This window comes from Triturus cristatus, chromosome 3_1 (genome assembly GCF_964204655.1).
Source record: "Triturus cristatus chromosome 3_1, aTriCri1.1, whole genome shotgun sequence".
NCBI lineage: Eukaryota > Metazoa > Chordata > Amphibia > Caudata > Salamandridae > Triturus > Triturus cristatus.
Window position 1 is genome coordinate 335,054,965 of NC_140583.1, and position 13,505 is coordinate 335,068,469.

At 44.8% G+C, this 13,505-nt stretch overlaps 1 protein-coding gene across 3 annotated transcripts in view; it reads right to left on the bottom strand.

Annotated features, from left to right (window-relative positions):
• Positions 1 to 13,505, bottom strand: part of ZNF592 (zinc finger protein 592) — a 393,935-nt gene that overhangs the window by 92,020 nt on the left and 288,410 nt on the right. For all 3 annotated transcript variants that reach the window (XM_085644054.1, XM_085644056.1, XM_085644055.1), the window contains one exon: positions 10,851 to 11,723. In XM_085644054.1, coding sequence (XP_085500180.1) covers positions 10,851 to 11,723 — 873 coding nt within the window. The remainder of the gene's footprint in view (positions 1 to 10,850; positions 11,724 to 13,505) is intronic.

Here is a 13,505-nt window from a genome sequence, read left to right on the forward strand (position 1 = left end):
TACCTTTGACGTCGGAGCGAGCACATGTTCCAAGGGGCAGTTGGCGTCCGCCACGTCTATGGTGCAGATCACCTCCCTCGTCGCCATCAACTGTGCGCCCCGGCGATCCACCCCCTGCCGATGTTAGACACAGTCATGTACAGCGCGTCGCAGGAGTGCAAAACCCACACCAGGGTTGATGGTCCACTCACTGTTTGGGCAGCAGCGCTCATCCACACCGCGGATCCAATGGGGGCATACTGAGCATCTACCTCATCAGGAACAGAACCTGCGTCGCTGTAGGCTCACGGCAGGCAGGGACACGACAGGAGGGCCTCTCACCGCCGAGCCATCCAGCATTTGTAAAGGCCCAGGAGCTCCAGACGCAGCACGCTCCCCGCCTCCCGAAGCGTGCAGGGAGAAGACCAAGTCTATCTCCGCCGCTCCCGCCTCGCCAGCAGAAGGCCGGGCACTCCAGGTGCACCGCGGTCACCGCGCCGGGTAGAGGAAGAGGCAGACGGGGCGCACCTCTCCGGCAGTAGCGGTATGAACAGGCCAGGTGCGTTTCTCCCTTATCACGGCGTGCCCGCCGTCTCTCAGACAAACGTGGTGGGTGGAGGGACCGGGGCACCACGGGCAGCGTCAGGTACTTACCGCCTGCCGACAGCAGATCTTGATGGGGCAGATGCACAATGTGAAGGCGGGCGGCCGCAGCCACGCGCTGACCACCAGGCACCAGTCGCCGTCACCGCCAAGCCAGTTCGGCAATCACGCGGGCCTCCCAGTCTCCTCCTCCGCGCATCGCCTCCTCGCCGCAGCAAAAGGCAGACGGACCAGCTCCGGAGGGGCGGGGGCAGGCCAACGGCACTATGGGACCCCCATTCAGCACACGCCAGCCAGCGGCGGGCAGCAAACGCCCCATCCACGAGCCCATGCCGGCCCCCTGGGCAGCTGCGCCATGTTTTGCGGCCTGGTGGGTGAGCCAGACCACGGGCTCCAGTAGTTATACTCAGCGCCTCTGGGACCACGCACCTCGGGTCACAGGGCTCCAGCAAGCTCGAAACGTTGTCGTTGCTTTCAGGGTAGTCTCACCCACATACTCCGTCTGGTCGAGGCTTTGCGTAGCGGCTGCATTCGGAGATATTGGCCCGTTTGGGGGAACCTCCTGCAGAGCTCTACTTCAACACGTCCTCCGCCATCTCAGTCATAGCCACGCCCCCAACAACCAGCACTCCTGCCACCAATCCTCCTCTTCGCACTACAGCGACAACCATCTGCAATGCTCTCCTTGCTCCTCGCGGCATCCTCCACCGTGAACTGGAGTCTTTGGGCCAGACTTTGAGAAGGTAACCTTTTCAGTCCCTATATCCAGCCCGTGCTTCATCAGAGTCAGCCTGAACGTGTTATTTTTCCCCTGTCTAGCATAACCAGATGACAGAGTGGCGCTTTGTGGTTTTAGGCATTATACTTACTTTCTGGTATCATTATATTTATGATAGGATTCTACATTAATTTGGGATTTGTGTTGTGTTGTGTTTATACTTAATGACTACTCACGTACAGCATAAATACTTTGCACATCGCTTTTATTCCAAGCTACCAGAAGGTTGAGCACAGGTTAATTTAGTGACTTTTATGATTCACCCACATAAGGACAGTGGGGGTCGCACGAGTTGGGTTTTTACCCGCTCAATCAATTACCCAATTTCTGACAACAGACTTGTTTCACCCCCTCGATGTTCCAAATTTGTTAGACGTTCGTCTGTTGAAAACCATCTGCATTTGACAAGGACTTGGAATACAGAGCCATAAGGACACTGAGAAGACTTTTTTCTAAGTCCATGTCCTTCAGTTTCTTCGACAGTTTGCCTCTGTTCACTAGATCTAATGTGTTTGAAAAGTCTATGAAGACTGCTAGGAGGTTTATCCTTTTTGACATTGCATACTTGTAACCAGGATGAGATAGAACAAAAATGTTATTGATGGTAGTGCCCGCTCTGAGCGGAGACAAAACTTTTCCGTGTTCAATCCATGTCATGAGCTCCTTCAAAATTACTTTAGTATAGACCTTGCTGACAATATCAATCAAGCTGATTGATCTCTGTTTTGGGATCACATGTTGGTGGGCCCTTCCTATAATGTGGAGCTATTGCACTGTTTTTCCAAGAGAGTAATTCTGGTACTACACTAAAGTGAACAACACAACTTCAAAATTGGTGTCCACCATAAAGGTAGAAAGAGAAGTACCTTTTGGGGAATCATATTAGGCCTTTTTCTGATTTCAAGAGGACTATAGTCTTTATTGTGCTGGAGTGATTGAACAACTATTCTGCGCAAGCACGCCTTTCTTCCACGTCTACTCCTGTAGTAGACGTCTATTGAAAGAAGGATTCTGTCACCTGTTAGTTCTTAGGATTGGAGATATGTTTGTTGGTAAATAATGGGTCAAAGTGCCTATCCAGGTATTTTCTGCTATTTTACCATTAATATTGATTTTAACATAGCATAAGCGTTGGGTAATAATTGCAAACTAGCAAGGATTATTATCAGTGGTCGCCTTCTTTAAAACCTCTCACCTGCTTCTTCACAATTCCTTCTTTTTAACCTCTAGCAATTTTTGCCTTTCCTCTATTTTTTCTTTTTAGCATAAATTATGGTGAGTCACATTTCAAGGGGGTCTTGCAATTCAGGCTTTTCTTTGTGCATTCTCAGTTGTACCATCTGTCTCCACTACAAACAAGTCACTTACCTTTGGCCTCGCTGCTTCTGATAGATACTTTACGTAGTCGCAGATTCCTCACCTTTGACTATCCCTCAGGTGTCAGACTGTATCTAGACAATTGTTTTCAGCAGTGCTTTTATGCACCACTCTGTGGTTTTGTGCAGATCTGTACTGGCTCTGTCCACCCCCTGGAAATGAGACAGTGGAGTTGCACATAAGCGCCAGCCCTGCTGATGTCAGTTTCTTAACTCCTTTCCGCGGCATCAGCGTGGAGCATATAATGATTGTTGGTGAAAGTGTACTGATCTCTAACTTAAGACCTTTTTATTTGTTGAAGAGATAACTCAACAGAACAGGGAGATGAGATGGCAGTCGGCATTCTGCAGTTCAATAGAGCAGTTACCAAAAAGAGCACAGGCACTGGGTCTATGGATCTTGAAAGAGACCAAAAGAACCTGAAGTGTGACCTTTCCTTAATTAAGGCCACTCAAGGCGGTCACCTTGGCATTGTACTTACCTCATCCATAGGTCAAATTATACCATCCAGCTTCCTCCTGCTAGTAGCAGAAATCCAATCTTATATCAGTGGATATTGGGTTCAATCTTTTTTTCTGGTTGGACGTTTGTTATGCCAATCTGCCCCTAGGAACAGACTTCTTTGTGTTTTAGAAGTTTAAATTATTTGCATTTGTGATCTTAATGTTTTATTTCTTTTTTTATTGTAGTGCAAAACGTTTGATTTCCTTGGTGGCTACTACTGCTTGCGTTTTTGGCATTGTTAGACCTGCAAGTTTGTGTAGGTGCATGTGTTTACTTCAAATGAGTATTATTGCCCTGCTTTGATTTTTTTTATACTATTGTAATAATTGTAGTATATTTAGGTTATGTTTTATTGTGTTTCAAATTCATGTTTGGATTTGTGCAGGATCTGTATTGCGTTGTCTTGTGTAGGACTTTTTTTCCCCTTTCAAGAGGGATATCTTTGGTCTGTGCAGAGTGGGTGCAGTTGATTCTCAGTCCAACTCTATGTGGCAATTGGGAGGTATCTCTTTAGAGTATAAAGTTCATTGTGTGGCTTGTATCGACAGTTTTTTCCAGATCACTGAAAGTCAAAAGTTATATTTACGATCTGATGCAGCTACAGATTTTGGAGTTGTAATTTGATATAGCTGTTAATTGTGGTCTTATTTGTTGTGTTAGTTTCATTAGGATGCCCTCAGGCTGACCACTCAGCAGGTTGTTGGGAGTGCATTTTGATTCTGCCAATAAATATGGCTCTAAGACTGACTCTGCATGTGAGGCAGAGGACCAAGTTCAAAATTCTGGCAGTGAATGTTCTGTTCGAGAGGAATCATCTGATGATGAATTCATTATCAGTCCTGCGAAAGTCCACAGAGATAGAGCCGGAGACAGAGATAGAGCCAGAGAGAGACAGGGACACACAGCGACAGAGAGACAGGGACAGACGGAGATAGAGATAGAGACAGATCGAGACAAATACAGATAGAGACAGATGGAGACAGATATATATATATATATATATATATATATATATATATATAGAGAGAGAGAGAGCGATAGGAGATAGATGCATCCAGAGTCTGATGGCTCAGATAACAATGTGTCCGCTGCCGGCCCTGTGTTCAACCTCATGGTCACAGGTGTTTTTTGTTTTTTTGAGCTGTAGCCCCGCCCGCCACCCCCCTCCCCCCCCCCACTGACCCCGCTTCCACCCGTGCAGCCCTCGGCCACAACCCACACTGTAAATATGGCCCCCGAGAGAAAGTTTGTGAGTAACCATGGTGTAGTCAATACTGAAAACATTTTGCCTACCAATTTCTTATAACTGTTTACTAATTATGTGTTTTTTTGGAAGACACTGCTAGACAGACTAATTTGTATGCAGAACAGTTTTTGAGGACCAACAGTACCACACTTAAGACCCACTTTAAAGGTAGCCGGTGAACTCCCACAAATCTCCATGAGGTTAAACAGTTCTAGAGTTAAACTTGGATGATGGGATTGAAAACAAAGCCAACACTGTCTTTATATTGGTCTCCTACGATGGCAACTGCAATATTTCCAGCAACTATGACTCAAAATTCGTATTTGCTTGTGCTTCTGCAACATTGTCACAAGAACACACTTATTGTGACAGTCTCTTCAAGCATCGGCCTTCCTTGACTATTTGGTAAAGCATTCCACAGAGATCTATTTTCCAGGTAACAATATATCCTTGGTTGAGTGTCTGGTCCTCTTCAAGACCCATTTAGTTTTCAGACAGCACATTCCTAGCAAGAGAGACCTTTATGGTACTAAGCTGTATAGGTTGTGTGAAAGTGGGACTGGATATGCGCATACATTCGGGTGTATACTAGTAGGGATTCAATTGACTGCCATTTCACTTTTGGAGTCAGTGAAACAATTGTGTGGGAACTTGCCAGAGGACTTTTTATAAAGGGCACCATTTATACGTGGACAATTTCTGCACAGCTGTGTAACTGTCTAAGGAACTGTTCAAAATGGGCATTGTAGCATGTGTCAACCTCTGCTCTAACCGTAAAGGTTACCCTAAAGAGTTTATGTATAAAAAACTTCAAAGGAGACAGAGTAGTGCTTCACGTAGTAACTTCTTGCTTTGAAATTTTCAGACAAGATGGATACATGCTCCCACCTACTCAGGATGAAAGCACTTCAACTGATACTAGGGCCAGGTAGCAGAAGTGTGCAAACCTGTATACAGTACAGACTACAACAAACACATGGGAGGTGTAGACAGTGATCACAAGTTGGAGCTTTACAATTTTGCTTGAGTCTCATACATATTGTACAAAACGTTAGCTGTTCATTTGTTATCCTTCATTGCTTATATTATTTTCAAAGATTGTTCTTCAGATTTAAAGATGAGTTTTGTAGAGTTTCAGAAGTTTATTATAGTACAGCAGGCAAATGTTCCTAGAGTTGGAGTATGTGACTAGACTGAAAGATCGCCAAATTCCTGAATACATTCCCCCAACATCCAAAAAATACTTTACTTGTTGGGGAATTACAGAGTCTGTGTCCAAAGAGGAGTACGAAAGGACAGTCATATGTATTGCCCCATTTAACCTTCTAATCTTGGGGTATGTTTGCTCACACGTTTTAAATTGTACCATAGGCAACTCAAGTATTAGGAGCAACCATGAGAGTGAAAGAGAACCTACAGGTCTATATTGCTGAATATTTTCTATTTAGATACCTGGTTGACAGTAGTTTGACGTGTTTAGTCACAATTGCTGTGTTGTTTGTATTTTATCTTCTACTAATAGAGTATTTTTTTCTATGTGAAAATGTTTTTTACTTTTTAGTTTGATGTGTTATTTCTTCATGTCCGCGCTTTGAGTGTGCAATCTGGTAATTGTGGGAGTGTTTAAGAACTGAAAGTGGTGTGGAACTTCATGGTAATACCGGAGTGGCAATTGAATAGCGTTGTGTGTTAAATGGGGTTTAGATAGCGATGTGTATGGACTGGCATCTGGCTGGCAGTGCCTGTGGGCTGGCTTTTGGCTGGCGGAGTGTGCGGATTGGCATCTGGCTGGCAGTGCGTGTGTGAACTACTGTTTGGCTGGTGATGTGTGGGGACTGGTGTCTGGCAGGAAGTGTGTGGCTGATCTGGAATCTGGCTGGCAGTGTTTGCTGTCTGGCATTTGGCTGGCAGTGTGTGTGAACTGGCTAATTACTGATGTGTGTAGTGATGACTGACAGTGTGCTAGTGTAGGCACTTGCTGCTGGACACTACACTCACACAAGTCAAATGCAAGTACACTCATACCGCCAGCCAAACACGTCTACACACAACACTAGCTACTCCGTGGTGTGACTGGCGTGTCTGTCTATGGGCATATGAAAGGGATGGGCCCTTTAATGGTGCAGTTATTTGATGGATGGCAGAGCGAATGCTTTTGTGTGTGAGGGATGAAAAGTGCATGATTCGCCTGTAAAGCGGTCGATGCATTGTTGTGGCTTCACAGCTACGGCCGAGTCACTGGTTCAGAATTCTGAAATTCCAATTAACTTATTATCAGTGATTTCTGTGTTTTCATTTTTGTGAAATCTTTTGTTACAAAAATTTACATTTTGAACTTTTCATTCAGCCTTTTGCCAAATCCATGAAGAATGTGTGTGTAAGTGAGTAGCAGATTGCTGTGCAGTAATATTTCCCTTCTCAGACTTTCACTGCAAGGTTGTACATTTTCTCTAGGGAAAACCTACCAACCCCAGATATTTTTGTAAACTAGACACCTGGGAACTTAAGGGTGGTATGTCTAGAGTGGACCGCAGTGGATTTTCTTATACAGAAGCCCTTGCCGACATCAAATATTGGCTAACAACACAAATTGTCTTCATATTTTTGTGAGAAAAAGTAATGCAATGTGCAGGGAGGCACACATTTCCTACTACCCAGCGTTCCCACATGACTCACAATAAAAACGGTACCTCACCTGTAAGGGTTGGCTGAGCGCCTGCAGGGGGAGTCCAGGGTGGTGTGCCTGAAGTGTATCCCATAATGTTTTCTCACCCACAATGCCCTGCAAACCTCTGTGCCTAAATTGCATTTCTGTGAAGTAAACTTCCTGAATCAGCAGGTATCCCCAAGATTCATATCACCAAGCCTTCCCTCGCCTGTCTCAATAAAAATGCTGCCCCACTTGCTTGGCTGGGCCTAGTGCCTGTGACAAGAACGGATCAAACCAGGGTCAATGTGAGTCCTTGCGAGGGGACCAGGACTTGTAGTTTCTGGAAGTTTATGTCATAGAAATGTGTTGGAAATGTGCAATTTTAGACAGCGTTGAAGGTGAGCAGGGCATTGTAGGTAAGAAAACATTGTGGGATCCCCACAAGGTGCACCACCTTGGAGTCCCCTAGGTGTCTCCCTAGGTGCTGTCTGAGCTAAAATACAGAGCTAACTGCATTGCAGTCAGTTTTCAGTGGAAGAATGGTTTTCAGTGGAAGAATGTGATGTGCCCATGTTGCGTTTTGGGCCCTTTCCCGTCACAGGCACTACTCCTACCCATAAAGGTGAGGTACCACTTTTATCAAGAGACTTGCAGGAACACTTATGGTAGGAAATGTGTGGCTCACCGCAGAGTCCAGAACTTTCTATCACAAAAATGTGAGGAAAAGAAAATCTTACTTACCACCTAAACATCTGTTCAGGGCATGTAGTGGTGTAGATTCACTTGTTCTGCATACTCAGACGTGTGCAACTTATTTTTCTTCGAAGATCTTGATCAGCCATTTATCCAAGTAAGGGAACACGTGAATGCTGGTACTCCGGAGATGGGCAGCTACCATGGCAAGGCACTTTCTGAACACCGTGGGTGCGTGGTGATCCCAAAAGGCAGCACTTTGAACTAAAAATGCTGGCCAATTACTACAAAACTGAGGTATGAGCAGTGTGCTGGGGATGTGAAAGTAGGCATCCGTTAAGTGGAGTGTAGTCATGAAGTTGCCCTGCTGGAATAGAGGGATGACATCCCGGAGCATGTGAAAGTGCTCTGAGAGCATGTTGTGTTGTCGGGCCTGAGTTTAAGAATGGGCTGTAGTAACTCATCCTTCTTTGGTGGGAATAAGGACATACAGGGAGTACATTCCTCTACCCCGGTGCGGTGGTACAGGCCTATGGTCCCCTTGCAAATGAGTACGGCTACTAATTCTTGAAAGACAGGATCATGTTCTGGGGAGAGGGAATGTCTGTGTGGAAGGATGTTTTGGTGGGGTTGCAGTGAGTTCTAAGCTGTAACCCTGCCCTATGATGGAGAGCATCCACTGATCTGAGGTGATCTCTTGCCACTGTGCCAGAAATCCCTGGAGTCTTCCCCCAACAGTTGTAGTGTGATTGAGGGAAGCAAAAGGGAGACCAATACTTGACAGAGCCAGCTCCCTTAGCCGCTTCACCTTTTCCTCTACCAAGGGAGTTGTTTCCTCTATACCCTTCCATTGAATAGCCCTGTGAAAGTGGTCATCTGTTGCTGCGCCCTCTGATTGGAGGTAGAGGCTTTGGGGAAGGTGGTCTTGGCTACCCCTCTGTACTGGGACCTCCAAACGGAACCCCAGGGAGAACTCGCATAGCTTTCGCAGTATCTGTGTCCTTTTTACAAGCATCTGGACAACCTGTCATCCAAAGTGGTGTTCTCCATCGAAGGGCGGGATGATCAGATACTGGACATCTGAATTGAAATCAGAGTCTCGCAGCCAGGTATGACGGCAAATAAGGAAGCTAAAATGTATACCACACACAGCACTTTCAGTGGCAGCAAGGGCACATAGAACGGTGGTGTTGGAAATTAGTTTCCCCTCAGAAATGAGCTTGTGGCCTCGTTTCTTATACTGGTCTGTGAGCTCCTCCATTTCGTCCAAGTGTGCCCAATCATATCTAGAGAGACAGCCGACAGAGTTGGCAATGCACCAATGGGTCGCTGTGGGCCACCTGCTTGGTGTTGCATCTATTTTCCGGCGATCCTTGTCTGGTGGAAGTGCATCGCTTGTGCCTTGGGCACTGAACGCTTGCAGGCCCTATGAACCACTGTAAGCGTTGGGAGGGAGTTGTCCCTTGATGTATGCTTTGTCTGAAGGGAGAGGGTTTATGTCTCTTATCCACCCTAATGGTGATCATTCTGGCTTCATTCAGCTCCTTGAATGCCTCAGGAACAGTCTTGAGCATTCCCTTGAACATAGGGAAGAAATGGAAGGAGTGGTTGGTGGAGGACAGTGTCTCCACAATAAAGTCCTCATTCTCCTGAAGTATATGCACTTCAACTTTGTGGAAGGCGGCAGGTCGATGCAGAACCTCATGGTAGATTGTGTCATCCAGCTGGGATGGTTTAACAGGCTAAAGGTCTGGATCAGTATCCCTGGGAGGGTCGACAAACTTCATCCCATGGGTCATCATGTGGCTGCGGGTTAAATTGAGCCACACAGGGATCCACTGAGTAGTGTAGACTAGATCCCCCTTCTCCCCGCCCCATTGGAGTGTGTGGGGAACACTGGGGATTCAGGAGAGTTTTCTTGTGGTTGGGGTGATGTTGGGAGGGGAGGAGAGGACGGGACGAAGATGAGGGGGAGAGGATGGAGAAGAAAGGGAAAGAGGACGGAATAGGAGGAGGATGGGGTGTGGGAGATAAGGGGCTGGTGCCCCGATTTTGGTGCCTATTGGTCTTAGGGGATGAAGGCTCAAGGCTAAGAGCTTTTCCAAAAGTCAAGTTCCTCTTAAGCGGAATAGGGGCTTGACCCTTTCGTGGAGACTGGGTGAAGATCCCTCTGGTTTGTGTGTGGATGAGGATATGTTTCTGTCAGGCGTCAAGCTTATCTTAGAATGCAGCAGAAAAGGCTGCTCCTGGTTCTTGAATGCAGTGGAGGACTGGGTTGTCTGCAATGGCACTTCTGCACCGAAGCTGGTCTCTGGCTTGCTGGAACATTGGAAGGCTTGGGTATCTACTGAATCTTCAGAGCTGAAGATGGCCTTGATGCCGGTGCTGAAGTTGTCAGCGCCATGTCTTCAGAGGCTGTTTTGGCTCTCCTTCAATTTTGGTCCGAAATACGCCCACCACAATAACGAGAGGAGTACCTGCCAAATGATCTACACTTCTGGATCTTTTTCCCACCACAAAAAAACCTGGACTGCAATCTAGCCAACTGTCTTTACTGTGGCTATGCCAAGGGATCAATGGGATAACCTCTTATTGTATCATTGAAAACACCAATACGAAACAGTACAAGCACAACAGGAGTAGGAGTATAAAATATGTTATTAAAGGTCACTGATGTATATACACAGTAATGTTGGTGATTAAATGCATTATTGTCTATATGTGGTTAGCGTGATATACAAAGAACAAGCTTTTTTTAGCAGGCACTTACGGTTTAATAAATAGATATCGTTCTCAATAGTGAGCATTATCACTATTATCGAACCAATGTAAGGTTGTAATTTTGTGCTCTATTGGGAACCACTTTGTTTTCGATGTTGGAAAGCTTTGTAAACGCATATTTGCATAAAAGTATTATATTTACATGAATGAGGCAAAAAATGGTTTATGCCACCAAATAACACTCATTGATAAAACGTGTGCCTGCGCCAAACATTAAAAATAAAAAATATATCTCTTACCTTTCCATGACTTTTCTTCATGTGAAATACATACGTTTCCCTGTCAGGAATCAACTCCGAACATTCCCCACATGTCCAACCTGCACTTTTCCACCTGGACTTTTTTTCTGTTGATTTAGTTTCACTAGTTGCATCAACATCAACAGGCGTGTTTGACGTGCCATTTACTGTTGTCGATTCCTTGTTTCTGGAGGCTGGTTTAGAAGTCTGTTTTGTGGTTGTAGACTGTTTGACGGTTGAAGTTTGTTTTGAGGTTAATGTTGCGTTCGAATCCGATACTTCTTTTGCAGCTGGTACTCCTTTTGATGCTGGTTTCACTTTTGAGTTTGGTGCCCTTTTTGAGGGCGCCACCTCTTTCCTCACCCTTTTTGCCACTGACGCTCCTTTTGACGCTCCTTTTGAAGTCTGCATGCCTTTTGTGGTTGATGATGATGATGATTTTGGAGCAGACTCTTCTTTTGGGGCCAAAGTGCATTTTGAAGATACTTCTTTTGGGGGTGATGACACTTTTGAGTCTGGCATTTCTTTTTGTGTGGACAGTCCTTTTGAGGAGTATGTTCTTTTTGAAACTGAGGTTTCTTCTGTTGTGGCTGCATCCTTTGGCGCAGGCGTTTTCCTCTGGGCGGTTGTTACTTTTGTGACTGGTGTTTCCTTGGGAGTAGGTGTTTCTTTTGGGGCTGGTGTTTCCTTTGGGGCTAGCACTGGAGTTCCTTTTGGGGCTGGAATTCCTCTTGTGGCTCCCCTTGCAACTGCATTAGCTTTTGGAGTTGAAGCTTCAGTTGTTTCTCCAGAATCCTGGCTGTTTGAAGCAGTCTCGGTTTTGTGTCGAATACTTGAGACGTCTTCAGGATTTGATGGAACTCCATGCATACCCTATGGACAATAACAAACTCAATAAATTAAGGTTCTGTATTTTTTTTTTTTACTATCCAATCTATGGAAAATAAATATATATTGCAGTCTACAGAAGGCATTCAACTTGCAAACCATTACGGCATTGCCTGCATAAACTTACCATGATCTTACTGAGAAGTTAAATGGGCAAATTGAGTGTAACCAATTTAAATCCTGTTTACAGGGTAAAAGCACACTTACTGTGACAATGCATGGCAGCATCACAAACGACTAAGCATAGCAAAAACAAATCCCAAAAATTGGAGGTAACCATGTGTTCGCTCTCACAAAGACAATGTTACCATCTGTCTCCAAAAACATTTAACAGTGGGTTACCATAAACAGGGAAGGAAAGCGAAAACACAATCCTTTCCACAAAAAATAATTATGGCATTCAATAAAGTACAGCAATGTCAAATATAGACAATTCCTCCATGGCAGGATTACTCTTATCTACGGGTTCATACAAGGCTTATACATTTTTATCTGCGAAAGCTATACAAGTTTACATTTGATGCTAGGACTATATACAAGGATAATGATAGTTTAAAGTATATTTACTAACAATGACCAACCTTCACCACAGGTGATTTAACAGTTGAAGAAGAGAACCAATCAAAGTTCTCAAAATATCCTCCTACCTGGTTCCAAGGAGGAAAGACTTTCATATCTTTGTGGCTTTCACAAAGTGAGCTCCAAAACTACTGGTTATGACCCATGAAAGTTATACAATGAACGCGGAGAAGATAAAGGGGCAAATGATTCTTTGAGTGAGTTTAACAGCTGGTTTTGAAGCATCGGTTCTTACTGTCCATGTACTATCTTCATATGACCTGAAACATTTCATAAGACATAACTTAGGATTACTAGGTTAACTAGGATAGGATGGATTTGGTACCATAATTAGTTTGTCAGGGCACAGACAAAAGTAACACCATCTTGTCCAAAATTTCAATGTTTTAAATTAAGACTGAAACAGTAGAGACTCTTTAAAGATATGTTGAGGAAACTATTAGTCTTCTTTTGCAGGCCAGTTGCTAGAACTCTTGAAATCACACTAACATCCCATAAAGTAGCACATTTAGGGTTTAGAGGAAGAAACAAACATCTTCTATTCACAAGTTTATTCAGCAAAGTGTGCCTCCCTTGACGAATGCTGGCGTAATCACAATGAGGAGGAAAGACTTCAAGGCCAGTAGTTGCAGTGAGCAGCTACTCATTGGCTTGAAGGACTTACACATGTAGAATGTTGAGATCTAGTAAAGTCCTACTGTGGCATCACAGTTTGAGCGAAAATGTGTCAAACCTTTATTAAACCTCATCACAACATGTTAATTAAACAAGGACGGTTGGTCTGAAAGATGTAGAAAGGACCAACAAATACCCATTTCCATTGCCCTTGGGACTTTGGCAGCATGGCCTGTGAGAGGTCAAGTGTTCAGGTCTACTCTAGGTACAAAATTATCTCAGCATAGATACATTTCGTAGAAGGTCGTCTGGCTGCAAGGATGACATCCAACTCTTAAGGCAGCAAATCAAAAGCAGTCACTTGGTGCTGCTCAATCTCCAGTCACAATCTACTGAAACAGGAGATCCTCCTGTGGTACCATGATTGGAGGATAGTTGCTAATGTACACAAGTTCAGATTACCACATTCTTCTAACCCAATTCTGGGCTACTAGGATAATTGGGACCCGATCTTTCTTGCCCTTCTTCAGAAATCGAGGGAAGAGCGGTTGTAGTGGCAAGGTGTACAGCAGT